The 27,294-nt window shown below is 40.5% G+C and overlaps 2 protein-coding genes across 2 annotated transcripts in view; both read right to left on the bottom strand.

Moving 5' to 3' along the window:
• Positions 1 to 23: 23 nt before the first annotated feature.
• On the bottom strand, positions 24 to 10,168 carry lrp11 (low density lipoprotein receptor-related protein 11). Its single transcript, XM_039598574.1, has 10 exons — positions 9,397 to 10,168; positions 8,450 to 8,607; positions 6,688 to 6,829; positions 6,413 to 6,538; positions 5,751 to 5,942; positions 2,053 to 2,220; positions 1,907 to 1,963; positions 1,725 to 1,817; positions 1,496 to 1,636; positions 24 to 1,374 (listed from the first exon to the last, which is right to left on the bottom strand). The coding sequence occupies exons 1-10, from the start codon at positions 9,962 to 9,964 to the stop codon at positions 1,349 to 1,351; spliced, it is 1,671 nt and encodes a 556-aa protein (XP_039454508.1). The 5' UTR covers positions 9,965 to 10,168; the 3' UTR covers positions 24 to 1,348.
• Positions 10,169 to 15,336: 5,168 nt separating this feature from the next.
• map3k5 (mitogen-activated protein kinase kinase kinase 5) overlaps positions 15,337 to 27,294 on the bottom strand; it is an 82,375-nt gene continuing 70,417 nt past the window's right edge. The window contains exons 21-30 of the mRNA XM_031728534.2: positions 26,495 to 26,512; positions 25,942 to 26,119; positions 24,899 to 25,067; positions 24,345 to 24,530; positions 23,299 to 23,404; positions 21,754 to 21,997; positions 21,544 to 21,656; positions 20,131 to 20,252; positions 19,948 to 20,024; positions 15,337 to 16,482 (exon numbers count right to left, since the gene is read on the bottom strand). Of these exons, the coding sequence (XP_031584394.1) occupies positions 16,422 to 16,482; positions 19,948 to 20,024; positions 20,131 to 20,252; positions 21,544 to 21,656; positions 21,754 to 21,997; positions 23,299 to 23,404; positions 24,345 to 24,530; positions 24,899 to 25,067; positions 25,942 to 26,119; positions 26,495 to 26,512 (1,274 nt within the window). The 3' untranslated portion in view covers positions 15,337 to 16,421. The remainder of the gene's footprint in view (positions 16,483 to 19,947; positions 20,025 to 20,130; positions 20,253 to 21,543; positions 21,657 to 21,753; positions 21,998 to 23,298; positions 23,405 to 24,344; positions 24,531 to 24,898; positions 25,068 to 25,941; positions 26,120 to 26,494; positions 26,513 to 27,294) is intronic.

Here is a 27,294-nt window from a genome sequence, read left to right as displayed (position 1 = left end):
TTTTGATTTTTAAAATAAACTTTAATATGTTACATGAAAGACAGCACTTTGGGGGAATACATTTGGCAAAATAAATATATATATATATATGTAGATATATGGTATACACTCCAATTATGTTGCCTTATTAGAGAAAAATACGCAACAAAATCATACAGGACTAGAAATTCACAAAAAGACTTTGCTATAGTTTTATATGATTCTGGCAAACTTTAAAGGACACATATAATTTCCAGCCCCATAATATAAAATTTTAGACTAAGAGAGAGTAGCTTTATATGATTCATAATTCAAAATAATGCTTATTATTATTATTTGGCATACTTGGCTTTGTGCAGCCCCCCGGTTCATCCTCTGTGAGTCCCCTCCTTTAAAGCCAGCGATTCTCAAACCACAATTTTATCAATTACTACCGACAAAAAAAGACAGTGCTGAATTTCAGGGGACTAAAGGTCAGCAGAAAAGCTCATGGGCAAAGCCTCGAGTGTTTAATTTTTCATAAAAAAAATAATGTTCATTAAACTTCACACTTTACCCAACTCACTCACACCCCACCTACTGTGACTCTGTGCTCTACAGTCTGAGAAACACTGCTTTATTTGACTGTTTATGCAAATATTTTATTACAGGCTGTGTTGAATATTTTGGCTGCCTGACCTTTTGGGACAAATGAAGTACACTCTATGTTTTTCTGAATGGCTACAGGTCATAAACAGAAGGTTTGACAGGCAGGTGGGTGGGGTTTCTGTCCTCAGACCCATGAATGTATGTGTGGCTGACATGACCAAATTTGGTATATCTGCTCTCACTGACATCATAAAGAACAAAGAGGAAGAAACGGAGCCTGAAACAGAGCATTTAACTGAAGCCTTCTCGCTCACATATGCTGACCACATGATTAGACTCTGATTATATTTAATATGAACATCCACCATTGTAAAAGTGTGTATATGTGTTTATGTATATGAAAAAAATCAGGTCCTATAGGACTGTAACAGGCACTCAATGCTTTTTGTGTCTGCCGTACGGCAATTTAATGTGATTAAAACGCACAGCACAAATGGCACATTAAAGTCGCACAGAGGCAGAAATAGCGCATGTTTTGTGCAGTAAAATGAAAATGTTTGTCTCAAAGTAACCAGTGTTTAATGAATCAGTCGTAATAGATGAGACAAGTGTCTGTTTTAGTATATGTATCAGACCTAAGGGGAAACGCTGATACTCCATCAGTGACTTTGTTAGGACATAAGTATGAATTCACAAGCATCTCAGTATGTTCGCTGAATCTATCAGCAGCTGATGTACGGTGTCAGTCAGAGGGGATCGCTGTGGAGGTGTTCGGCAACGTTCACGGCAGCAGAGCTTTGGATCTTTCTAACAGGAAACGAGGATAAATTAAGAGACATCGAAGAAATGCAGAGTGCAAATTCAGAACGTCCTGGATCGGGCTCTGATGGTTCTTTTCTCGGGTCTCTGATTGGCTACAGGTACATGCCATTAATGAGGTAATCTGACTCCTCTGTAGTGAGGGGACGCGCTTTCTTCAGTTTGTGGCGGACGAGCCTGAGACGACAGCTGATCATGAGCAGCAGCAGAGCTGTGATGATTAGGCCAAGTGCCAGAGGAAGGATGGCACCTGGAGAAAGAAATGCGTCCCATTCAGAAAAGGTCATCGGATAGAGAGGGAAGAGCCACAAAAAGCAGACAGAAGCTCTGGGTCTCACCTGACTCTGGGACTGGGTGTCCTCCCATGACTGGAAATGGTTTGGAGATGGGGGCGTCACTCACTGCTTGGCTCTGGGTGGCTTTAGGGGAAGCTTAAAAACATAAAACCGCTTAGATGAGAAAACAGCTGACTCACAACACTGAATTACTGACATGTGTTTGATTCTTTGGATGAATGTACCTATCTCAGTCTGCTTGGTGACTGGAGGAGCCACACTAGCAGGTCTGAAAGCTGGACCTAAAAGGTGTTTGTACATAATAAAGTCAATCTTACTACAAAATGAGGTTAAATAAATCAATCAAAATTAATGTAAGGTGAGCTCTCACTTTTTTGTATGCATTCACTGACACAGTCCGACTCCTGGAGGAAGTTGTTATGGTTTCCCTGGCAGCCTCCGTACAGGAAGTGTTTGCACTGTCCCGCATTTTGGTCGTAATACCACCGTGGGAAGGTGCCTTTACAGGGTCCCACAACTGGAGCAGCAGCACACGGGTCTAAAGGAACAAGACACGGCCTTTATATTTAACACATTTAAATGATTCTTGCACAGCAATGACACCTGTTCAGAGACAGTAGTAAAAAAGCAATATCCTTTTCAGTGGCCAGCATGGGGCGGCTCCTCCGGCTGGCAGAAGACTTCCAGTTATGTAGCAGTCAGTGGTAACAGCCCTCGGTGCCCTTGATCTGTGACCTCAGTAAACAATTTTATGGGCTCAGTCACCAGCTTCAGATCATAATGAATACAACAAAATCAGTTTATTTTGGAATTTATGCTAATTATTAGAGACAGGAAGGATAACAGTGGTGTCCTCAGTTTCACTGTGCTGATCCCTCATTTGTCACATCAAGTTTAAAAAAATCAACAGCTCGAAGTTGAACACTCAGGTCGAGGCTGGAAGATGAAGTACATATTTACTACAGCCTATAGTAGCTAGTGTTACAATTTTAATATCAAACTCTTCAACATTTATCCTACAAATGGATTCAGGTGACTTGATTTTAGCATTGAATAATGATTCTTAAATACTATTATGTAATAAGAGAGATACTGTTACAGTATTAAACATACTGCCATATAAATAGAATGGCACGCCACTCGAATAACCCTGACTTTACAAGTCCATTTTTCTGTTTGTTTTTATCTATTTAATCAAAGTGTGCATTTGAATAAATGAAGGTCACTTAGTCCTTCCATGTACAACCTGACAGAAGTATCTTACTTCTCTGGTAGTAGTGACTCTATAGTGTAGTGTAGGTTATAGACAGAAGAAGATAAATTAATAAGAAGATTGATAGAACATTAGTCTAAGATGATTGTGATAAGCTATGTTTTTCCTTGTATCTGACCATTTTCAGTGTATTTTCTACTTAAACAACTTAATACTGATATATTAATATTTTAAGCATAGAGGGGCACTACTACTGTTCACTGAGCCTCATCAGAAATGGTCTCAGTGCTAAGGTGGCTGATGGTGGCTAAGGCTGATGTATCCCATATTACACAGGAACTGGGATAAAAGTCAGTGGCAACATTTCTGATGGAGTGATGAATCCAAAATGTAAATATTTAGGTTCAGTCTTTTTACTGCCAATTCAGTAAAAGCGTAGCTTGACAGAAAAACACACAATGGAACACCATCAGTCATGACTTGGCCTTCACAGTGCCCGGACCTCAACATCAGTGAAGCAGCGTGGGATTATCTTGACAGAGAACAGAACAAAAGACAGCCAACATCCAAAAAAGAGCTTTGGATGTCCTTCATGAAGCTTAGAGAACTACTCCTGAAGACTATTCACAGAAATTACAATAAAGTTTATCTAAGGGAGCTCAGGAAGTGTAGAAGAATAAAGGTGGTCCAACCAAATATTGACTTTAAATCTTCTTAGGATCGTACAAACTCTGTTTTGCCTTATATACTGTATTTCCATGTGTGCATGCATTTCTTGTTTTTCTAGCAAAAGATAAAGAAATGAAGGGTGACCAAAAGACTGCTGTTGTCATAAAGTGGGTTTAACAATCTGCAGCTTTTCTATGTTTGATATCGGACATCAAACAAGCTTGGCTGTAGGACTGTTGCTTGGACTTTGTGTCTAAATAAAGAGATAAAGTGATACGGACATCTAAGATTACTTTGAGCCCTTGTACCAGCGACTTAAGATATCATCCAATGTCATCATCCACCTTGAGTGCAAAGGTCAAAGCCCTCTACACAACAGTGGATTAACTATTTTTCCTTTTGACTTTGAGCACTAAACAATGAGGTATCATCTTAGTTTCCTAAGCACTTGGACGTGCATTTGTCAAATGAAGAAAAGACTCCTGAGAATGCACCTTGAGCACAAAATATCTATGGTAAAACAGCAGTGTGGTCAGTGACATTCAGGGATCAGATGGCAGAGCAGACAGAGGAGCTTTGTTCCAGCACTCAGAGTGGATGCAGGCAAAGAGCTGCTTTCCCAGGGACCGCAGAGTGGCCCTGTGGCTTTGCCAGCATTTTGAGCTCCGTGCCATGACTCAGTGGCTGCCTACAGGCTCCATCTGCTTCAGTACCCAGACACACCAAACCCTCTTGGTCTCTTCACAAAGGGGATTCTGCACCAATGACACAAATTCCTGTATCCTACATTTTCATATTGTTCTGTTCCTCCTTTCCTAAACAGACTGCAATGAAGAAATGCTCCAAAGTGTGACTAAAGTGCTTTAAACATAGCTAACATCACCATTTTATATTAATTGCCTAAATCTGTCTAATAATGAGCTAGCTGAGTACACTGTAGACATGGGCTTTCATCTATAAAGGTTTTGGCTGCACACTGTCTCAGTTGTGGCGTTGCCTCTTTGGAGGCTGGAACTACGCCATAAAACGACCTCTGTGATAACACATGCCAACCTATTTCTTCAGAAAACCATAGGCTACCTGAGCTTAACTTAGTACTTTTTATTTCCTCCAAAATAAGCTTCATAGTCCATATGCTTCTTATTTCGGTGTCTAGCCCTGGACAACCAAGGTTGCCTTCCTTTGTGCTGTCCATGCCGCTAAGAATAGCTTCTTTTTTTTGCTACAAAAAGCTTCATTATTGTAAAAACAACAATAGAAAGAAAATAAATAACTATTAGTATTTTGTTGATCCTGCTTGCTTTACAGGTGAACTAATAACTTCAGCGTCACTTTTAAGAACAGGCTAGCAGTTGGCCAATAAAACTTGGCTTACATGCTTTTTTACTGGAGCCAGACCGCTGGCTGTGACAAACGACTGGCTCTAGTTTTAGCGCAGATGTCCAGCCCAACCAGTATTAATGCAAAATAATTCAATTATGTTGTATTCCTGAAACTCTTAAATAATTAGTAACATGAACTCTGTACATATGTTGCGATAACAGTTGGTTAATTATTGCTTTAATGGAATTTCTTATGTTGGACTTGCGGCACCATCTTGTGGTTTACAGTGGTTATCATGACGGAGCAAAGCCTGTCCCTTTTTCGACTTCACTTTATATCTCTGCATCTTATACAAAGGCTCCTTTTAAATAAGTGTTTTTCAAGTACCTGGGAGCATGCACTCAAAGAGCCCCGAATAGAAATTTATGGGATTTACTACAAAAGAGTTTCACAGTATGTTAACCGTGCGCTGGCAGGCATATCTAAATGTTATCATAGTAAAGGTGTAGGTAAGCATCCTTATCATTTTTCCTTATCACTTATCAAATTTGTATTCACAAATGTGAATTAGCATGGTGTGTACGCGGTGGTCTGGTGGGATGAACCAAGACGTCGATCGTGTTGGCACTGTGGACTGAACCATCAATGAAGCCACGCTCCTGTGAAACTTTGAGTTGGCGCAGACGAAGTACAAGTTGTGGGAGAAAACATCTTTTTAAACCTCAGTTTTATTTAAAAAAAACATTATCTGAGTAGTGATTCTATATATGCTGTTTTTATATCCCCGAGAACATTAAAATGACAATTTTAAGATGCCTTCAGAGTTGTTTTACATGCTTTTACAAGGACTTTGACCTCTCTACCTTGACTGATTGAAGCCCCCTGATCACTGGCACTTTGAGAAGGAGCCGCCTTGCTTGTGTCTTGCGGTGTGATGGTCTTCCTTGCTCCAGATGGGAGCATGGAGACGTCTTCAGCTTTGTTTGTCTGAGCGACAAGCCGCTGAGGGCTGGGCGGGTCCACAGCGTGGGTCACTGACTTTCGGCTGCCATCAACTAGAAAAAAACAAAAGAAGCCATCGCTTAAGGGAAGGTATGTTTATGGATTTTTGCTAGCATTTATATCGATGAAATGACTCAAATAATTTCAGTCTTACAAAAGACTTCTATTATCCACTCATCACAAAAACATATTAACATATATTTTACTCACTAGTTGTAAATTTGATCTTTTAAGACAACTGTACATTAGCTTAACACATACTTTTAACAGGTTAATTGACCAACGGCTCCCTTTTTAGTCATGCTGGCTTCAGCTGAAACCAACACTGAGTGAGTTTGGGCTTGTTCAAAAGCACACTGCCATATAAGAAAGTGTCGTTTTTGATTTATAAGAGAAAAGAGTTCTGTACTGAAATTAATTAATTTTATCTAGTATGCATAATCATTAAAAGTGAAACTTTAATAGAAATGAAAATTGGATTAATCTTCCAGCTCTAACAAAGTGAGTACTAGGTGTTTCCTACAGTTCGGGCAGAAGTCTTCGTCTGAGCGGTCTGGACAGTGCTGCTTCCCATCGCAGGCATAGGTGATGTCAATACAGCAACCGTCATCACACTTAAATTGGTAGTTTGAGCAGTGACCGGTACACACTGTTGGCACAGATAAGAATACAGTAAATACACATCTTCTCTTTTAAATGGTAAAGGAATATGTCACAAGTCACGCACCCTTGAGCGGTAATCAGTGCAGAACAAAGGAAGTTGCATAACATAGATGGAAGTTTTGGTGAGTTCATTACCTTCTGCTCGGTGTTTTGGAGCCAGTACGGTGACAGAGATGTTATCAGAGCTCTTCTGTCCCGCCGTGTCAGTGACTGTCATCTGAAACGTGTAGACTCCTTCCTGGAGGCCACTGATCTTCAGCAACCCTGGATGTGTTGACTTTAGCGCACAAACAAAAAATACATCTCTGAAGCAATCAACTTCCAGACTTTTATTTTGCCAAATTAAAAAGATCAAAAACATCTAGTGAGGACTACTGTAAAACAGCACTGGGTTTTAAACATGTAGCAGTATATGCATCATGGATCATACATCCATCCTACTTACTTCTCTGACAGACTGGCTCAGCTCCACTGGCACAAGAACAGATACAGGAAATGTTCCATACCACATGCAATCAATCCTAGCAATGCACCACATCTGTGTAGCAGAGAAAATCTGCTCTCTCATGCTAATGCTTTATTTTATCTTTGCACAATCACAACACTTACACAGTCATACTGACGCCATCTGATATTTACTATGCTGTTTATATTATATGTTTTTTTTGTTTCCTACATGTTTTTAAATCGTTTTTATTTTTGCATTTTTGAATTTGACATATTTTTTGTTGTTCGATCTTACAACATTACTTATTAAATTTAATTATTTCACTTTATTGTATTTATTTTTATTTGATTTGACAAAATGTATTTTCTGCTTTTCTACTTGTTTTTACTATCTATTATCTTATCAATAAAATCTCTACAAGGGCAGGATATACAATACATATAAAAAGACTAGAGGACTGATTAAGAGGCACTGGTACTGAGGGACAAAGTGAAAGGTAAGTAATAAGTGTTGTGTTGTTTCTCCTTTGCTCTGATGATTTTGATTTTGTGTGTTATTTTTAGCTGCAGAGTTTTGTATCTGACATCATTTGATATTTCTGCACTATTGTTATCTTTATGCCATTGTGCTGCAGTCAGAATCACTTTTTTTTATTCATTTCCAGCATTAAAAGCAAAATTAGCAGAGCAGAATAACCTATAAAATGCTGAGACTGGTCATCTTCTGACAGCATCACCCACTAGTTTATCTTCCAATTGTTTCCTTTTTCCCATACCTAGGTTCTTAGATTTCATATTAGATTATACTTGCAGATCTTTCAGACCAAATTAAATTTTCCACAACTTGACCCACGAGTTTTATATTATATTACATTATATTATATTATTGTTGCCATACATAATTTTTAAGAGTTGTGCAACCTGCTATGAACAGAGAGTGTCTCTATAATGAGCACTGTGTCAACATGGCTCTGTACTTTCCTGCCAATTGTTTTCATTGGGAGCTATTTTCTGTTAAAGGTAGAAAATACAGAAAATTAGTGGTTTTAATATTTACATAAGAACAGGAAAGGCTGTGCAGGGTGTTTAAAATCTCTTTAATGTTATAACCACAGGACAGTGTCTCATATTGCTGATTACCTAAGGGCAGTTTAGAAATAATAAACTCTTTATTTGCGTTGATTCAGTAAAGCATTGTGGATCTCTGCAGACAAGCCACTCTGTTGACTTAACTAATGAAAATACCCAAACACATTTAGCTTTCTGGTGCCTGAGAGGATGATTAGTGGGTATTCATATTGCAAATGAAAGCATCAGAGACACCTGACACCTGAAGGAGAGAACAATAGAGATGTATATATGTGGATCTTTAGTCTAATCCACTGTCATCGCCATAGTTAGAGGCTCATCTACACCTGTAAAGATTGTATTGACTAAGGCACACTCTGACCTTCATATTGATGGCTGTGTCTCCTTTAATCAGACTCCACTCATAGCGGCTGATGCCGTGGTCGTCCACGCTGTCACGGCCATCCAGCACAGCCCAATCTGTGGGCAGCTGGATAACCACATCCTGTCCAGCGTCACTGCGAGGAGGCTCATCCACGTCTGCAACATCAAGCACGGGTAAATGGAAAGTGTCTTCTACATGCCTCTTTATTTACTCTCTTCATCCAATTTTCACATTAAATCATGTTTGATTCTATCACAGGCTAAAACATGATTAGATATGTTTTGTTTTTTTGTTTTTTATCCACTTATATCCATCCACATATATCCTTTTAACTCCATTGCTCAGGCCCAAAGCCCCTCACAAAAACATCTGCTTCTATTCTCAGGAGGGCAAGGCTACAAACCTATGAGGCAAATCATTAACCCTCTCTACTGCATTATCTGGATAAGAAGCAGGTGATAAAGGCTGGTTCTGCAGTTAAAGTCAGTTTCTGTCAGCTGTTAGCTGACAGAAAAGTTGTGATCCTGTTTTAAACAGCGGGGTTTCCTGGTGGGATTAAATTAAAAAAAAAAAAAAATACAGTAAAATGACAGAAAACTACCCGAAGAAGGTTTTTTGCCACAAACCCGAGGAAAATTAATAAATTACTTTTGGTATCTTAGCTTATAACACCTCATATAGAAGATTACAAAAGCCTGTCCAATATGATCATCAGTGATCTAATTATAACATCATAATTCAAGAAATAATTGCTGCCATAACAGGAAAAACATGCTAATGAATAATAACTTTTCAGCAACCATTATGAGCCACTGTACATGCTATTTTCTATTGCTCCATCAATTTTACTTAAACATGCATTCATGCACGGACATCCTGTCATTTTCTAAATAACTTATCAGTGCTTTCTAACTAACACTGTGTGTATCTGCAGGGTCTCCCACCTGCATCATCCTCATCAGGAGCTTCTTCTCCGGGCCTCCGGGCTGAGTCGCTGGATGAAACAGGGAGGTGTCCCTGCGTTGTGTTGGGAGTCCGGCTGTATGTTGTGAAGCCTTTCTGAGCCGAGAAGGAGCACACTTTCTTACTCCTGTAGGTGCAGTTAAACAGGTAGCAACGGAGACTGTCCCCGGGTTGCCTCTGGTCCTCGTGAAGCACCGCCACGGTGCAGTGAGGCTGGGAGCAGCAGGCGTGCACACAGTCCTTCCAGGTGTACACCCTGTCCGGGGCCAGCAGGAAGGTGGCTCCCTGCTCGATGGAGTCCCTGGCCCGGATGATGCGATCCCCCGCGGCACTGAAGTCGCCCACGCAGGAGTCCATCACTTCACCTGTCCTGTAGGTCTGGTCCTGCTGGAGCTGTTTGCGGAATTCCTCCAAGAGCTCCTCCACCCCGGATATTTTGGATTTCAAGTCCGATATAGGCGAAGACCGAGCGTCGATGCTGCCAAAGGCGAGAAGCAGCAGCAGCCCTACACAGGCGAGCAGCAGCCGGGGATGCTGAAGCAGAGCCATGTTGTTGATCACACAGTCAGACGGCGTCTCCCTCTGCCTCCGGCTGGCCTCCCGCTCATGAAGCTCCTTCGCGGCACAGACGGCCTTGCTACATTAAATATATCCCCGTTATTATCGTTTACCGCCACTGCCAGGCTGAACAACCAGCTGTAACCGTAGAGCCGCGGAGCTTGCCGTTCGTCCTTCGACTGTGCTGGAAATCTGCTGTTGTCATGGTGAGGGGGAGTCGGCGATGGCTGCTGACGTCATGGGGATGAATAAACAGGACGAAAAGCAGCTCACCTGTTAACGGCTCTCATCCGCCGGCGGGGGCTGTTTGAGTCAATGTCGTATATTTTTAATTAATCTATCATGTTAAAAAAAATTATATATATTTTTAAAATCTTAAATAATGAGGATTTGAATAAAATAAAAGACATAAAATATAAATAAATTCAACAAATACATGAAAATAAGACTTCCCATCTCTCCTAAACATTGATTAAATCTTTACTATCCCATACTGCAATACCTGCATTTATTCATTTTATGTTTTTGCTCATTAAAATTGTAATTGAATTCAATCAAATGAATCAAAGTAACTGTTTGATTTTTTATTTTCATGAGTTTTTCCTTTGTTAAATTATCAAGTGCCACTAGTCTCTCCCTGATATTATTAATAGTGAGTGATAGTAAGTGTAGCCTTGTTATGAATTGTTGGAAGAAGTATTTGTATTCTGTACTTAGTCTACGGGAAAAAAATCACACAAGATTTAAGGCCAACTTCAAATTATACCTGTTAACTTTTTAAATATCTTTAATTCTACAATCTGGTGTTTATTTACTTCCCTATATTTGCATATCTGTGTATAAACCTAGTTTAATAGGCAGTGCTTGGTAGTAATGCCCCCTTCAAAACTGCTTATTAACATATTATGATGGCTACTTTGTACATTATTGCATAATATTAGATAATTTAATCTAAACTAATGCATTGTGCAATAGAGTTTTGGTATTTTAACCGTTCCTAAAATGAGATCCAATCATGCTCCTCAGGGTGCTATCAGTTACTGTGTTGCTATTATTTGGAACAAGCTGCCGAAATAGCATTGAAAGAGTTTTATTCTCACAGTCTTACAGTTGATAATGCTCTCTGAGTGTGTGTTAACTAAAGTTTTGTTTTCATTTCATTTAAGCTAACAGTAGCCATTGTCGGGTTACAGTTTATTTCTTTTGTTAATCTTTTAATAACATTGAGTTAACATGTAATGAACTATTCTATATAGATAAAATTGACACTGGCATACGAAGGCCATAAAAACATGCAAAGCTTTGAAAATGATCTTTGTAACATATTAAGTAGTGGAGTAAACATACAATACTGGTGAAATGTAAGGTAAACACAATACGGAAAGAAGCACAGAAATATATGATTCATATAGTAAGTCCTAACTTTTTATTGTCAACATTTTGTTTTTCTTTTTTTTTTTTCTTTTTTTTTTCTTTTTTTTTTTTTTAACCTGTCCCGTTTGGTTCTTTTGCCATCAGAATTATTGTCTAAAGGCGAAGAAAGATGCCCAACGGATTTACTTTTACCAAATGGACCATCCCAGCCTTGCCGTAATGGTCCATTTGATTCACCTTTATTGTTTATTTTATTTTCACTTGCTGAATACGGGACAGACTTGACTGGTGGAAAGAAAGGGGAGAAAGAAAGAGGGAAAGAAAAACAGCTGAGAAGAGGGATGGGGAAAAGGGCAAAAACCAAAACCAACAGAATAAGCAGACAAAAATACATATATCGATCACCTGGATCACCTGTTGAGAAAGAAAAAGAAAGCAAGCAGAAGAAAACGAGAGTAATAAACAACATCACAATGATATATGGGAATATGACAGTAAATACTAAATATTAAACATTATTGTGCAGCACGTGAGATCGACAGCGCACAGTGTGCTTTGAGGTAGGAGCCAAAAAGGGTGTAGTTTGTGCGTGTGATCACCCGTGTGTGCACCTGTGAGCATGAACGCGCTTGTTTTTAAAAAGGTTCCTTCATGTAATGATCTGCTAGAGGGTGTGGGGGCCACTGCCCCGTCCTCCAGGGCATGAAGCAGGTATGGAGGAGATCAAAACTCCAGACATCCAGAGGCCCCCAGGACACAAGAGACCAAGGAAGACCAACAGAGGGGCAGCAGCGCCACTATCCCAGAAAGAGCTGAGGAGAGTCCCAGATGAGGGGTCACTCAGCAGCCGCGGAGCAGAAGCCGGGGGTTGCAGTGACGTGCCCGTGAGCTCCGCCGGCAGCCAGCTGTGCCTGAGTGACCGAGCCCGGGCCGAGAGGCCAAGGGCACCCCATCCCGAAGTGGCCCGAGCGAGCCCCAGGCTCCAGGCCCCGATAAGCAGCCGCCAAGGAGTGAGCGGTGGGTACCTGGGCGCCCACCCCGGACACAAAGAACCACCAACGCACCGATGTCTGAGGGCGTCTGCCACCGGCAGGGAAGTGGTGGGGAGATGGGCCTCCAAACCTTGGAGGGCCTGAGATGTCCCCAGAGAGGTGGCGTCTGATACCCAACCTGACATATAGACACAGACAAACAGGCACACACAGATACAAACATCTATTCCCACCCTCATGCTCTCATATACAATTACTCAACACTCACCCAACGTGGAGACAGACATAGAGAGACACTGTACACACAATCACACTCCCCAAAGCGTACTCTAAGCCCCGGGTCTAGGTACCCTTGCCCTGGAGGGGAAACTGCGCCCAGACCCAGGTGGTGTTACCCTTTTCCCTGCGGTGGGGAGAAGCAGACTGCCCCGACTCCGCAGCAGCAGGGAGGCCCCACATTCCAGACCCCAGTCGGACGGCCAACTCCTCCTCCTAGCCCCCGCTCCAGCAGGTCGCAGAGAACGGGGTGTGGGAAGACTCCAAACCTCCCTCCACCCGCTCATATGTAGTGTTGATGTATGTGTGTTCTAAGGTGCATTTAAAACCCAGGAGGGCATGGAGCTACCTGCCAGAGCAGCAGGTAAGCGTGATAGCCCCTCCTGCTAGCCCTCAATGTCTACGTGTATTTAAAATTGAGAGGTGGGCAACGACGCCAGGGGTGAGGTGTACACCCTGATGGTAATTTGGAATCCGTGTAGCGTGCCCACCCCCAAGATCCTATATGTATGTGTAATGAGAGTGTGAGTAATGTGAATGTCTAAGTTGTGGGATAAAATTGAGGCGGAGGCAGCCAGAAGGGGACAGAGGGGGGATGTCTCCTCTGCACCCTGGTGACACACCCCTACCCCAAGGCCCTGCATGTGTGGGTGATTGTGGTGGAGCGGGAAGAGGGAGGCAGCTGGAGATGGGAGGGAAGGAAGGAGGGGCAGTGACCCCTCCCTGGGCCAGCTCCCCGCTGACCCCAGTAGGCACCCCCATACTCTGCAACCTGCCAGGGGAAAGGGGCCCAGGCCCATCCGGACCGGGGCCCAGTGCAGCAACGCCGCCCAGCCCCACAGAGCCCGGGACAGTCCACCTGACCCCACCACAGAGAAAACTGCACCCACCCCATCATCCACTCATCTTCCAGACTACACAAGACAATAGACGCCCAGGCTGAGATCTTCCTCCACCTCTCCTGTATCTCCCCTCCTGTAGAGAGAGTTCCTGAAGAGAGGAAATCTCCTGCAGGATTTGACAACCTCCCCACCAGTTGAAGAGCCCCCAGGTGGTTCGATGCACAGGCGGCACCCTGCGCCAGGACTGGGCCCCCATACACCCACCCGCCCACAACCCCGGCAACACACCAACCAGGACCCAAGCCCCTGAGGCTTGGCCAGGGCCCCAGCCCAGAGACGGAGCGCCCCCAGAACCTCACGCCCATCCCGGACCCACCCAGGGGCAGCCAGGCTACCAGGTCAGTAACCCACGTCCGTCAGCACAGACCCTCCCCTAGCCCTGCTGCACGCAGCCACGAGGAAACCGTCACCTAAGAGCCAACAGAGCCCCTAATTGGCCATGACCGTTACCCGGTTGAGCCCCCAAGGAAGATGCTCCCGGGAACCCCTGATGCCCTAAGCCTGTCCCTACCCCCACACCAATCACAACAGTGAAGGTGGGACCAAACTAAGACCCCCCACCCCCACTAGGTGATGGAGCTGATCAAAGGAGCCCAGAGCAATTGATCTGATGTGGTGGCAGAGGCTGTATCAAGACTAATGTAATCTAATAGATAATTTCTATATTGGTTAGAATTAAGATTATTTTTATTTTTCCAGTTCATGAGGACTGTTTTCTTGGCTATGCATAGTGCAGTGAAAACCATATGGGCTATATTCTTTTTCGGAGTGACATTATCTAAGCTGCCCAACAAACATACTAAAGGGGAAGTTGGAATGTTACATTTCAGACACTTTGATAAGTCTTCACATATCTCGCGCCAAAACTTCTGAACTGGTGGACAGAACCAAAGAGCGTGGATATAATTGTCCGGTGAATTGGTTTGGCAGTGTGAGCAGTTGTTGGTAGACGTAAAGCCCATCTTGAACATCCGATGGCCTGTATAGTGCACTCTATGTAGTATTTTGTATTGAATTAATTGAAGACTGGGATTTCTAATTAGATGAAAGGTTTTTAAGCAAATCTGAGACCAGAAGTTTTGGTCAAAGTTAACTGATAAATCCGCTTCCCATTTTGCAATAGGAAGTGATATTGATTCATCTGTTTTAGAAAGCATTCTGTATATTTTGGATAGTAATTTGGGGTTTTAAGAGTAAGAAATTGAACCACACTTGGTGGCGTTTGTAGTTCAACTTGACCCGGTTTAAATCTCTTTTTATTATGGATTTAATTTGTTGATATTCTAAAATCTTTTCTTGTTGATCCCATATTGTGTAACTAGTCTGTCAAATGAAATAAATTCTGTTCCTTCTAGTATATGTTCTAAGTATTTGATTCCTTTACTACTCCAATCTGAAAAGTTTATCATATTATTGTTTTGTAATATGTCAGGGTTGTTCCAGATAGGTGTACGTTTGCATGGGATTAATGAAGACTCTGTCAACTTCAGAAACTCCCACCACGCTGTCAGAGAAGAGCTGATGTTGATGCTTTTGAAGCATTCATGTCGTTGGATGTTTGAGCTGATAAATGGTAGATCTGAAATCTCTAGATTATTGCAAAGTGCTTGTTTTGTTTTTCTAAATGAACGACCTTTCCTCTAGATGATTAGTGCAGAAATTACTCTTTTGGAACAGAGGCAGTGCCTTTTTTATTCATTTTGAAAATAAAAACAACAACAGTTATTTGTGTTTAATTTACTATGGAGAACAACTTCCATTATCATCCCTGCTCCCACATTTAGAGTGAATTGTTGAAGAACACTTCTAACACAGTTCCTTCACAGCTTCAAGATGAAAAGTTTTATTTTAACAATATATCACAACATGAATCAGATCTGAAACAAAACAGACACAAGGCTCACTGATTCCCCCCCCGATTTCTGACGTCATGGTTTAAAATATTAATAAAAAAGGACATCAAGGTTCTTCCATATGAAGTTTGTTTGCATGTCAGATTTTTCATTACAACTTATATATTTGACTGAATGATGCTGACACAACACAAGCAAGATAAACACAATTTTGTCAATTAAGTGAGTATGATCTATGATTTGTGATACTAGAAAATACAATAATATAGAATTAATTTTTCACATGTGCTCATTGCAAACTTGGTCCAATCTACACGGAGATTTGACTGTGTTTAGAGATGTCTTTTTCAAAGTACATAAATGTCATCCACATAGAATTATATAACACTATATTTACATAATAGATTTCTTAAAAATAAAATTGTAGATTCATATTATAAAAGGAAATGTGGAAAAAAAAAAGCATGGACAATTTAAATAAGTCTCAGTTTGAAAAAAACAAAAGAAAAAAAACACAAGCAGGACATGGAATGACATCCTTCAGATTGCTATAACAATTAAATTAAAACACATTTAAATAAAGTAGTGATAAGATAAGCAATGATAAAAATATCAGTACAGATGAATGTAGTATTTTGTATCTCAGGCCTGTATTAGAAAACGGTCAGTTGTAAACATCACATCTTGTAAAGACAGGAGAAAATGTTTTTTTTTTGACAGTTTTCAAGATTTCAATAATAGATTTTCCTACCAGCTGTCATTTTAAACACACCTGTAACAAAAGCTGTGCCCTGTCCATCAGGTATAACAAAACTAGTGGCACTTCTCATTAATTTTTACTTTCAAAATGACCTAATATCCAAACTCTTCGTTTTCAAAATTATAAAATACTCCAGAAGATTGTTGTGTGGGTGGAAAGCTGCACACTTTGAACATGGTCAACACAGCTTCTTCTCCAGGATCTTGCTTTTATAAACGCTGAGGTAAAGAGGAGTTGTTGGGGACAAAAAAAAGTCCTGGCTTCTCTGAGTGGCTGTCACCACTTAAGGCCTTAGAATAGCTTCTGCCTGTAGTCTGTGATGGCCTTCCATAGCTTACACAAGACCCCACCTCTGTCAAGACAAACAAAATACTGTTAGCTTAAAGCACACACTAATGAATATTATACCATTTGTAAGAAACCATCAGCTGTCAACCTATGTGAAAATATCATATTTTAAATGGTTTACTTTGTCCTGAGAGTCAGAAGGGACTCATGAGCACAACTTTGATATCTGTTGATGACTATTGTATCAAGGAAGGTTTTTGCAAAATACCCACAAACAAAGTAAGTTTGGAATATTTTAAGATCACACAGAGTTAAGACTGTACGGTCATGAAAAAGACAGTTTTCCCAGGACTCTGTGTAATAACTAATGTTTCTATATGACTTTATCGGTATCTCATGTTGTTGTGGAGGAATTTTGGCCCACTCTTCCTTACAACATTACTTCAGTTCATCAATGTGGTTGAGGTCTGGAATTTGACTGGGCTATTGATTCCTTTCCTGCTTTTTTAGCCATTCTATTGGGGATTAAGATTTGTGATTGGGATCATTGTCCTGTTGCATGACACAATTTCAACCAACCTGTGTGTCAGATTTGCAGACAGTAAGTTCCCCTCTGATGCAGCAACATCAGAGGGGAACACCACCCCCACCCCAAAACATACAATCACACAAAAAAGACCTACAGATACCCTGAAGTAGGGCTGCTCAATTAATCGAATTTTAATCTAGATTACGATCTGGGTTTTCAACGATCATTAAAAATGACTGAGCCGATTATTAGCACCTCCCTCGTGCTTTACTCTCGCGCTGCTCCGTGTGGCAAATCCAGCGCATCTCTCTGCGTTTCGAACACGCGTCACAACAATTAAGAGGACCCGAGGAAAGCTCGGAAAGCTAAGCAGAAGTTATTTGGAGAGGATAATGGCTGCTGAAGAAAGAATGCCGTTGGTTGAAAAGAGAGGTAAAACGACTTCAGTGGTGTGGAAACCAATGTTCCTTCTAAGCTGCGCACGTGCGCAATTGCGCACTGCTGGCACGGTCTCTGCGCACAGAAAATCTGCGTTGCGCACAAAAAAAATCTAACCTGAATTGAAATTAAAATTAAAACTTTAACAATTCTGTTTTGCAGTGTTAGTCAGTAAGTGACTGGCTGCTCCTGTGTGGGATTAGAACGATGCCACCTTATCCTATAGTCCAGCCAATAATGCGATTCACATTCGTATATACGCAGCCAATCAACGTCGTTGACAGGCTATGACAGCGTCCTTATGTGCCGACACCGGTGTTTTAGCTAGCAAAGCGGCGTGGCTGATGTGCAGTGAAGCCACATTAATGACAACGTGTACAACCATTGGAGATGTGAGCAGGACAGACGGAACAATTGACGGAAAAAGTGTGGACTTTATACCAGTTTTTAAATTGTGTTGAGAGGCCACGTAAAACCAGAGTTATGATAAAAATATATGCAATGTTTGGTTTTCTTCCTGAATACTATCGTTGTTTATATTTACTGCGGGAAGAAACGGTAAAAACGGCGTTCTATAAGGAAAACGCTCGAAAGCACTCTCCGCCTGTGAGCAAAAACAAAACCAAAAAAACCCCCACCCTTTCCTATTGGTCGAGAAAAAGTACCGTGTCGACCAATCAAAAATGATATGGCAACGTGGCATCTAGTTGTTAAGAAACGGGGGGAAGTTTTAGGAGAGTGGCGGTGTTCTGAGATGTGAGAGATTTGAGACGTTTAGCGCAAATCTTGTGTAGTTAGTGTGTAGTTAGTGTGTAGTGTAGTTTTGCTGTGTGTGTCAGAACAATGAGGCGAGTACTGAATGTTACAGGTGTTACAGGAGTGATACATCTCCTGTTGTCAGGCCTGCAGGTATCAGGCTGTTGTTCTCCTTTATCTCATAGGGGACAGAAATTAGTTTTTGGAGTGGCACAAATGATTTGTGTGGCATCAGATTTGATGCAGAACAGCTGATTGTTCTGTAAATAGTTTGAAATGTTTATTTAAAAACGCCTTGGCTGCATTAAAAAAAAATAAATAGCTGCAAAAACTTTGTTGTTTGCCAAACTGAGTTACTTTTTTGAAGTAGTAACTATATAATTAATTGCCCAGCATTGGTCATTATATACTGTATTTGGCAGACAGAGAGTTACAGGACTCTCTCCCAGACCACAGATAATACTCATAATACAAGTCAGAGCTTTATGAAAAAAAAAGAAAAAAAAGAAAGAAAGTTGTGTTTTCAAAATTGGAGTTCAAGTTATTTTTACTTCCAATAGTGTTAACATACTACACAGGTCATGAAAAAGATTTTTTACATTTTCATTGTAAGTGGGCTAAAGCAGTTAATTAAAAGTAGTCTAACATAAATGTAAATGCTGTAATTTGATTATTTTAATAAACCATGTAACTTGGATGGATTAGATGCTGGCGTGACCACAGTGCACACGTCTGCTGTCGCTCACAGTGGTCCAAGGGATCGCTCAGGGAGTTTGTGTGTTCGCTCAGACACATGAAAAATTAGAGGAACATTGGTGGAAACATTATGGGTTCATGGAGTCAGGCGTGGATCAAATATTGTGCAGTATTTTGAAGTTCACTAAACATAGATGTTTACATTTTTCATTTATTTTTTATATTGCAAATATTTGCACTGTAATCAGTATTTGCACACTATTTTATATTATTTTTTGACAATCTTTAAAGCCATTATTCAATACATTGTTATTGTTAAATAAATATCGTCAAATAATTGAGATCTCAATTTCAGTGAAAATAATCGTGATTATCATTTTTGCCATAATCGAGCAGCCCTACCCTGAAGCAATTTAGTAGATATGGTGTGTACAGCTGAATGTTTGATATGACCACTGTGTGGCGCCAGATATCAAACACAACCAATAAGAACTTTATAGTAGTTTGTTTCATTCATGCTTCACTCTAAATTGAACAGAGTGTAAGTAGTATGCTTGGACCTGCACTGCTGCAAAGAAACTTTAAAGAGGAGGTGAAAACTGTAGCAGTAGCAGACATCAATATTCATGTTTAGATAAGTGTTGTGTGACCTGTTTGAGTAATTATTGAGAGCTATTTTCATCCTAATAAAATTCTAGAAGACGTCTGGTTAAGCGTCACATCCTGAGCATGGCAACATAGCTACGTCCAAACCAAACTGCCCACTTCAGAACTTACAAGAGCAGTATCTTACTAACCTGTGAGGTCCCTACAAATTAAATTAAATTTTGGTTTATAAACAGATTTACAGAATTTGTGATAAATTAAGTCCTTCACATATTAGCCTCAAAGAACTGCTGAAGTACAAAGCTGCCTTGTGAAACTTTTGTGTAAGAACAGGAAATGCAACAACACACTCCCATTATGCAACGCTCCCATCTTAACCCCCTTGTTTCTCTTCCTGTGATCAGGTACAAGTTTCGGCACGTATTTTGGGGACTAAATACTGAATACAAAATATGAAGCAAATATAGAAATATTTAAAAGTTAAAAAAAATAATCATTTTCTACCTCAGTCTTAAACTCTTCAGATCATCTCTTGTGACATCATGAAGGATGTCGTTCAACGTATACTCCTCACTGAGTATCTAAAGAAACAAAGCGGAGAAAATTATATTTACAGAAATGTTTTTTTTCTTGCATCATTCTAAAAAGGGCTTTGTTAAAAAAAAAACCAAAAAATCAGAGACCCACCCTGTCTATGGCATCCTGGTCAGCACCGTAACGCATCAGCCAGCTGGTCAGCTCTGGGTCTTCACGTCTCTCTGCAGGTTGGCTCCTCTGTCCCTCCAGGTCATGCGAAGATGTGGGGGTGTCTAACAGAGAAGATTTTGAGAAGACTCCATAAGCCAAACATTTAAACATTAACAAAACAACCAGTTTAAAGAGAGATCAAACATGCCGTACACACAGGAAGTGCATGCAACAGATGGACATAGCTGCTGGGTCTGGGCTTTAATCATCATTCTTTCTAGTGGCCAGCTGGGGGGATAAAGTGTGATATCACAGAAATCTATGAGAGAGTATTGTGCTTCTGTCTTGGTTTTCACTTCAACAAGTAGTTTCCTAAAGAGTTTAAGGTCTCAGTCACAAGTTTTATATTGTATTAAAATGCAGCACGACGCTCTTATTGTGAATAATGTCCCAAAAGATGACAGAGCTGGGGATGTTTTTGGACATAGCTACCTTTTGATTGACACTCTGCTAATGTATCATATGAGAAAAGAAACCAGATAAGACATTAAAACAGATAAAGTGCTAAAACTGAGGCTGTGAAATAGGAGGTGAACAAATAAATGATGTCCCAGTGGTTAGTTCCATATTTCACAGCAGCACTCATGTTTGCTTGTAAAGGTGCAAGAAAAACTGCGGTTACTGTCGCAGTAACAGGATATGCTGCTTTTTCTCTATAAAAAAAGCAACCTTGTTATCACAAGTCACAGTCACTATTACTGACAGCTTTGTGCAGTTGTGTAAACTGAACATTTAATATTCTTAAATCTCCCTAAATGTTGCTTTCAAAGTGACGTGTGCTCTTATTTGGTCAGATAAAAGCCTCTGTATGGGAGAAATGGCCACAGTGGATGAAAATATCTTAATTTAAATGTTCTCCGTCTAATAATGAGGTAGCAAGTTAATAGTTTCGCTTTGCAGCTACAGGACTGAAAATGGTAGCAGATTGATTAAAGCTGCTCTACCAAGTTCTTATAATGAGTTTTACCCTTACAGAAAAGCAACCATCATCAATGAAAATCAACCCCCCCCATCACCAGCTCGGAGTTCAATCTGTACACAATACTGGAATAGCTGATCAGACCAGCAAATTAGAATTAGAAGTCACTTAATTTACACCTCCAGTATGTGATAAGAAAGCTTTGTTCATGTGCATTGTTCCTGTCATGGCTTGTTTAATTTGTTTACTGACCTAGAGGGAAAAACTTTTAATTAACATTGGCTCTAGGAAGTATAAAGTACATTTTGATTTAAAAGTCAGAAGTGAAAGTCGAGTCTGTTCAGCGAGAAATAGCTGGCTTTAAAAAGTAAAGACTGAATATAGCAGAAGCAGCAAAAGGTGTATGAGAAGGTAATTCAGACTAAAGTAGAGACCTTCAGGCTCAGTTCGCAGCTTCAGTAGTCTGATCTCTTGCTCTCTCTCATCCAGCACTTGTTGCAGGATGGACTGATACTCCCTCTCCTTCTCCAGCAGCTGTTCCAGCAACCTGGAATAAAACAGAGAGATGCAGGTTAAAACGGATAAACTATGGATAAATGACGAAGCCCTATGCTGTTGTTAACGGCCTTCAACCAGATGCCTACCTGTTGGTCTCCAGCTTCATCCTCCCCAGCTCCATGCTCACGGAGCGCTGTGCATTGTGGGATTCGTGGGAGACGGTGGAGCTGAGCGTGCTGACTCCCGAGGTAACCACCGTGTCATCATGAGCAGCGCCAGGAGGCGCCCTGCTCTGGTGCGTGGAGGTTCTGTCCGGCTCACCGTCGTCATCGATGTCCTCCTGATCGGCTGCATCACTTTCTGAGGCCAGACTGAAGTGAGGCCTCAGTTCTGCATGCAGAGAGAAAGAATCACTTTTAGAGGAAGCCCTGTAATAAAAGTGATCACGAGAGGTTGTCTGAACTGTTAATTCCAGAGACTGGAGTCAGTTGTGTTCATTTGATTAACACAATGCTGTTTCATTAAAGTGCCCAAATGTGAAAAACTGAGGCTTATTGTTGAAATTGCACTTGCTATTTTTTTTTTCTCAAGATATTAAAAGAAACATGTCAAAAAAAGCATTCTACTTTTTAACACTTGTTATGTTATTATAAAAATTTTTACTGTTTCAGCCCCTTAAGAACAAATTGGGCTCCGTGTAGCCGAAGAACTAAAATGAGCTAAACACCCCTGGATTGTTTCAGACAGTTTATTTACCAATAATTTGTTTACTAAAATGAAAATGTCAAGATTTTCTGTTTCAAGTAGTCACTCAGATTTGCTTTCCACTGTTATCTGTTGGTTCCTTCTTTTTCACCTCAACTTAGGTAACAGCCGTTATCTTTAACCTCATTTAATTGATAATTTCCACCACAAGGAGACGCGAAGTGATGACTCTGGTGAGTAAAGCTGTCACATATCATTTAATACCAATACTGATATTTTGCAGCAGTGTATCAATAATGCATTGAAAAGGGATTTGTACACCATATTGCTGTATATATATATATGTATATCTATATATATATATGTATAAATGTACCATTAGTTACATTTATATATGTTACAACAACATTCAACATATATCACAGGTTTCAACTAATATCTGGTACTGATACTGATGCAGCATACTTCCTATGGGTTATGAGCAGTGAACTTTGTTGTAACGTATGATAAGACTTCCACTCGAGTCTGTTTTTAAAGATTAAAACTTGATAATGAAGCAAACACTTGAACATGGTTGGTTCTTTGTTACAAAACACCATTACAAAGGAGGAAGAAAACAAAAATAGCACTGGGTGTCAGTGACATAACTACAGCTAAATTTAGCACTCATCCCACTTACTATTGATGTTTTATGAGTTTAATTCTTTGGTGAAAACAGGATATAATTTCACATTGTAGATTTGAAACTTCTCATTTCAATCTGGGCCTATAATCAGCTAAACATAATATGTGCCTAAGCATGAAACTCAGGTCTGTCATCCATTCAAGTTATCGCCCCTTCACTTCCTGTCTTTAAACTGTCTTTAAGCTGTAAACACACACAGGCCTGTGCAGCAAATGCCCTCCTCCTGTATCAGTAGTCGTGCCCTGAGGGAAGAGTCATAACTTATTTACTGGTGCTCTGCTCGAGACACTGATGATCCTACCTGGCACCAGGATCGTGATGGCAGTCTGCACAGCCTTGCGGATGATGTTGTCCAGAGCGAACATCCAGTGAGGCTTGATGTTGTGGTTTCGCAGCACTTTGTTCACCTGGAAATGGAGATTTTCACACTCATAAGAGCACGTTTTACAGTGTTTTACCTATTAGTGATTCTACACCTAAAATAAAAATGAGTTCATTCGTATTTGCCTCACAGATTTCATTCTGAGAATTGTTCTTAAGAGAATTGTTTATACTTCATTTTAACCTCTGCTGCAATAACTAAATATCCCCAAAGGGATTTTTAAAGCAGCCTACTCTTCATGGCATTATTAATATTTGCAGTCACGCACTGTGAAGCTCTAAATTCTTTGCAGCGATGACCAACAGGAGGCACCAGAGCTTCATCTACCAGCACGATTACACAATCCCACTTACAAATATGAAAACAACCCCTCGCTCCGTGTCATTTCATCTGCATAACTGCATTTCTGAGGAGGAGAGCAGATGAGCCTTTTAACATTATGTGCAATTACTCCTGACAGATCTCCCCCTTTTATCGCCTCACTTAAAGGTTACAAGTATTTCCACAGTCATCTGTCTAATCTCTGAGCAGGAAGAAAAGCAACAAGGCAGCCCGCAGCTGTCTGCAGCCCATTTCAAATGACAACAATTACACTGTTCAGAGCCTTTGTTTCATGCAGAGGCTAGAAGCACCTTTGCCTTCAAATGGGTACTTAATAACAGGAAATCATAGAAAATAATCAGCCTGTGAGGAGAATTACAGCAGCAAATCATCAATGTAGCAGTTCAGGTTTGTGACCTCTACAGACTAAAATTTGATCCTTACTGTGGGTAAGCTAAAGACACTTGGTTATAAACTAAAAAGCTGCAGCAAACACAAGACATGTTTTATTGATTTGGGTTATATTTCATATTCCAATTATGATCAATTATTCATGAGCCCAGTGGGATAACTCAGATGAAGTGTAGCTGAGATTCATTGGATTGACCCAGTATCTTTTTCATGGTATTTCTATTAGCACTTACAGCATCCTGGAAGCCGAACAGCATGATCTGCAGTTGACTGATGGCAGTGCTGTCAAAGTCCAGCTCCAGCTTGAGCTGAGACAGGGTGTTGGCGATGATTTTCCTGTCTGCCATCCGAACAAAGTCAGCAAGACTCACCACAAGGGTGGAGATGTGCTGAGGTTTTAGCTTCATTTCCTCCGAGCCCTGAGGTAGGAGGCAAGCGGGGAAAGAAGAGATGAAAATGGTGGTTTAGGTTTACAACAGGAGGTTTCAACTAAACATCCCTATCAGATAGACTTAAGACATTTTTTTCCATGTTTAAATTATTTTAGTACAGTTTAAAATTTGTTTAACTAAGATAACATTCACCTTACAATTTCTCAGTAATTGTTAGTCATTCATTTGAGTATCCCTTTGGCCATTTGGTCCCCTCATTTAATTAACTGTAACAGCTGAGCTAATCTTTCCATGCACAGCCCGGCTACTGCACTGGAATGCCTGTGCGCAAGTGTGTGTTGTCGATCTTGTAATGTTCTTCTACATCCATCTATTCATTCCCAATGGTTTCCAACCTGTGCCAGGGCTTCCATCAGGTTGGCCACAACCTTGTCCTGATCTTCAGTCAGGATACGGTGCAAGGTAGCTCGCCTCTCGCTGTCTTTCCGAAGCATAAAGAAGCCCGAGTCCTTCTCATCAGGTGATGGAGGGGCACTGTGGTCCTCGAAGTTCTCCACTGGAATGCTGAGTAGAAAAAGTAGAAACCCTGTTTGAATTTTTTGTTCCTTCTTTATGTACAGGTTTTAAAATCATTGCTGTACCCTCCTTATTGGTACTAATCAGCAAGGTTAATTAATTATGTTTTACTGGTGACATTAAATATAAGATAAATAAGTTTTTGCATTGCTTTAAACATGAACATGTTTAAATTTAAATCACTGTAGGACACAAAAACCCAGCAATGAAACTGGGCCTGTGTCAATATCTGCAGTTCCTCAAACAGCCACTGGAGGCGAGCTTCAAAAACGAGTGATTCTCCATAGACTCCCTTTGTACAATGTGCAAGATTACAGCATAAATAAACACATTCACGACCTGATACTGAAATGGTTTTGTTTTCTGTTGCTAATTTTAACCTCTAAAACAAGTGTACAGGTGATGAAATCTCATATTATTTTTGTATTTTTATTGGATCAGCCACTCTGACAGAAGGAAGCATTTTAATTAAATTATCTGACGACGTCTTGCTGTGTGGTTAATTGTACTAAAAGCCCATCCGGGGAGTCTGTGATCCAATTTTGGTGAGTGTAATTCTAACACTTTATTTACATTTCATTTAGCACTAATTAGCAGGTATCTATGTGATGCATCCATGCAGTCTATGAATAGAGCTTGATAATCGTGCTTGCCAGCCTCTGCTTTAGAAAAAAAAGAGAAAAAATTCAAGATATCTCAACTCAAGGCTTCAACACGGATGTACATAAGCTAATGGGTAAGTCACAGTGACTACATTTTTTATACTGGTTTAGTCTAAATCAATACTATAGTCATAAGGCTATAACAACGAATGAATAATTTAAGGCAAAATGACTCGTCTGAGATGTCCAAGTTGTTCTACCTGAGAAAGAGGGACCTCTGGCCCTTGACATCCTTTTCACTGTAGCACTTGACGCTTGGCTTGAAGATGAAGGGGTTGGTGTTGAGGTCGTTGTCAGGGGAGACGGAGCCATACTCGCTGCTGCTGCTGGTGTCTTCCACTACAACAGGCACTGGCAGCGAGATACTGCGGAGATACTCTAGAAGACACAGGGAACAGAAGATGGAACAAAATCGTAAAGGTGTTTGTTTCATCATCATCTAACTAAAGATTTCGCTGTATAGCAGCATGCTTTCTATCTGTTATGGTGTTTGTGTGCAACTGATGAAACAGATTACAAAACATATTCAAGCATTTGGGAAACCATCTTGTTGTTTACTCTCTATCTTGAATGCTGGCAAAAGGGCAGAGTCGTACAAGGCAGGTAGCTACCACCAAGAGAAAAATGTAAACCGCAGCCCAGATCCTATTCAGTAAAGCAGGGTGATGTTTCATGGAAATGACATCTAGTTTATAAAGTACTCCCACTAGTGGTAAATGTGTCTGAAAAAGCGCAGAGAGCAAAATTACTCACCTGATCCTGGTGTCAGAGCTGCAGGGAAAAACAGAAAATATGTGTCAGCAGTTAAAAAAGAACAAAACAGAAAGCAGGGTAACATTCCAAGCATGCAGCGAGGCACAAAGCTTCTTCTAATCTTCTGCACTGCTGCGAAGGCACATGACTGATGCCGTGGGGTGAAAACCCAACAGGAAATGACTATTTTACAATCCAAATAATGAAGGATGAGCTTGCAATTCTTAACAATTAAAAAACGGTTTTGGCACTAGATGAATCTACTAATCACTACAAACAAAGATTTTTGATTTCTGATACTGGAAGCTTTCTGGTTTCTGGTTGTAGCCACTAGTATTACTACTGAAAACTATTTGCTTAAAAGCTTAATCTAAAAAGATGAAGCTGTTTGTAACTTTATTAAAATTTAGACGACTTCATAACAATAATAACAGAATAGCAACAGAATATCAATAGGATATAGACTATTCATTTATTCTACACTGACAACTCCTAAAAATGGCTGTTGCTCGATAGGCTTTGAATGGGGAGTTTCTTTTTTCCCCTCTTAGAGCATTACTTGAGGTGGTTGATTTCAGCAGTGGGCAAGATCATTAAGAGGTTCACGCCATTTCCTTATCAAGGCTGTGAGTACGTAGAATTCTGCTACAATCCTGGAAGTCGGACATACATGCAGCCTTCAATAAGTGGCTGAAGAAATTAGGAAATTTGTTACACTTAGAGAAAATTATGTCAAACAAAGAAGGTCTCTTTCAGAAACTTTGTTTACCAGTCTGACTGAAAAGTTGAAGTCACTTTTT

Source organism: Oreochromis aureus, linkage group 15 (assembly GCF_013358895.1).
Source record: "Oreochromis aureus strain Israel breed Guangdong linkage group 15, ZZ_aureus, whole genome shotgun sequence".
NCBI classification, from domain to species: Eukaryota; Metazoa; Chordata; class Actinopteri; order Cichliformes; family Cichlidae; genus Oreochromis; species Oreochromis aureus.
The sequence above is the reverse complement of the archived record's forward strand: the minus strand, read 5'-3'. Positions and strand labels throughout refer to the sequence as shown.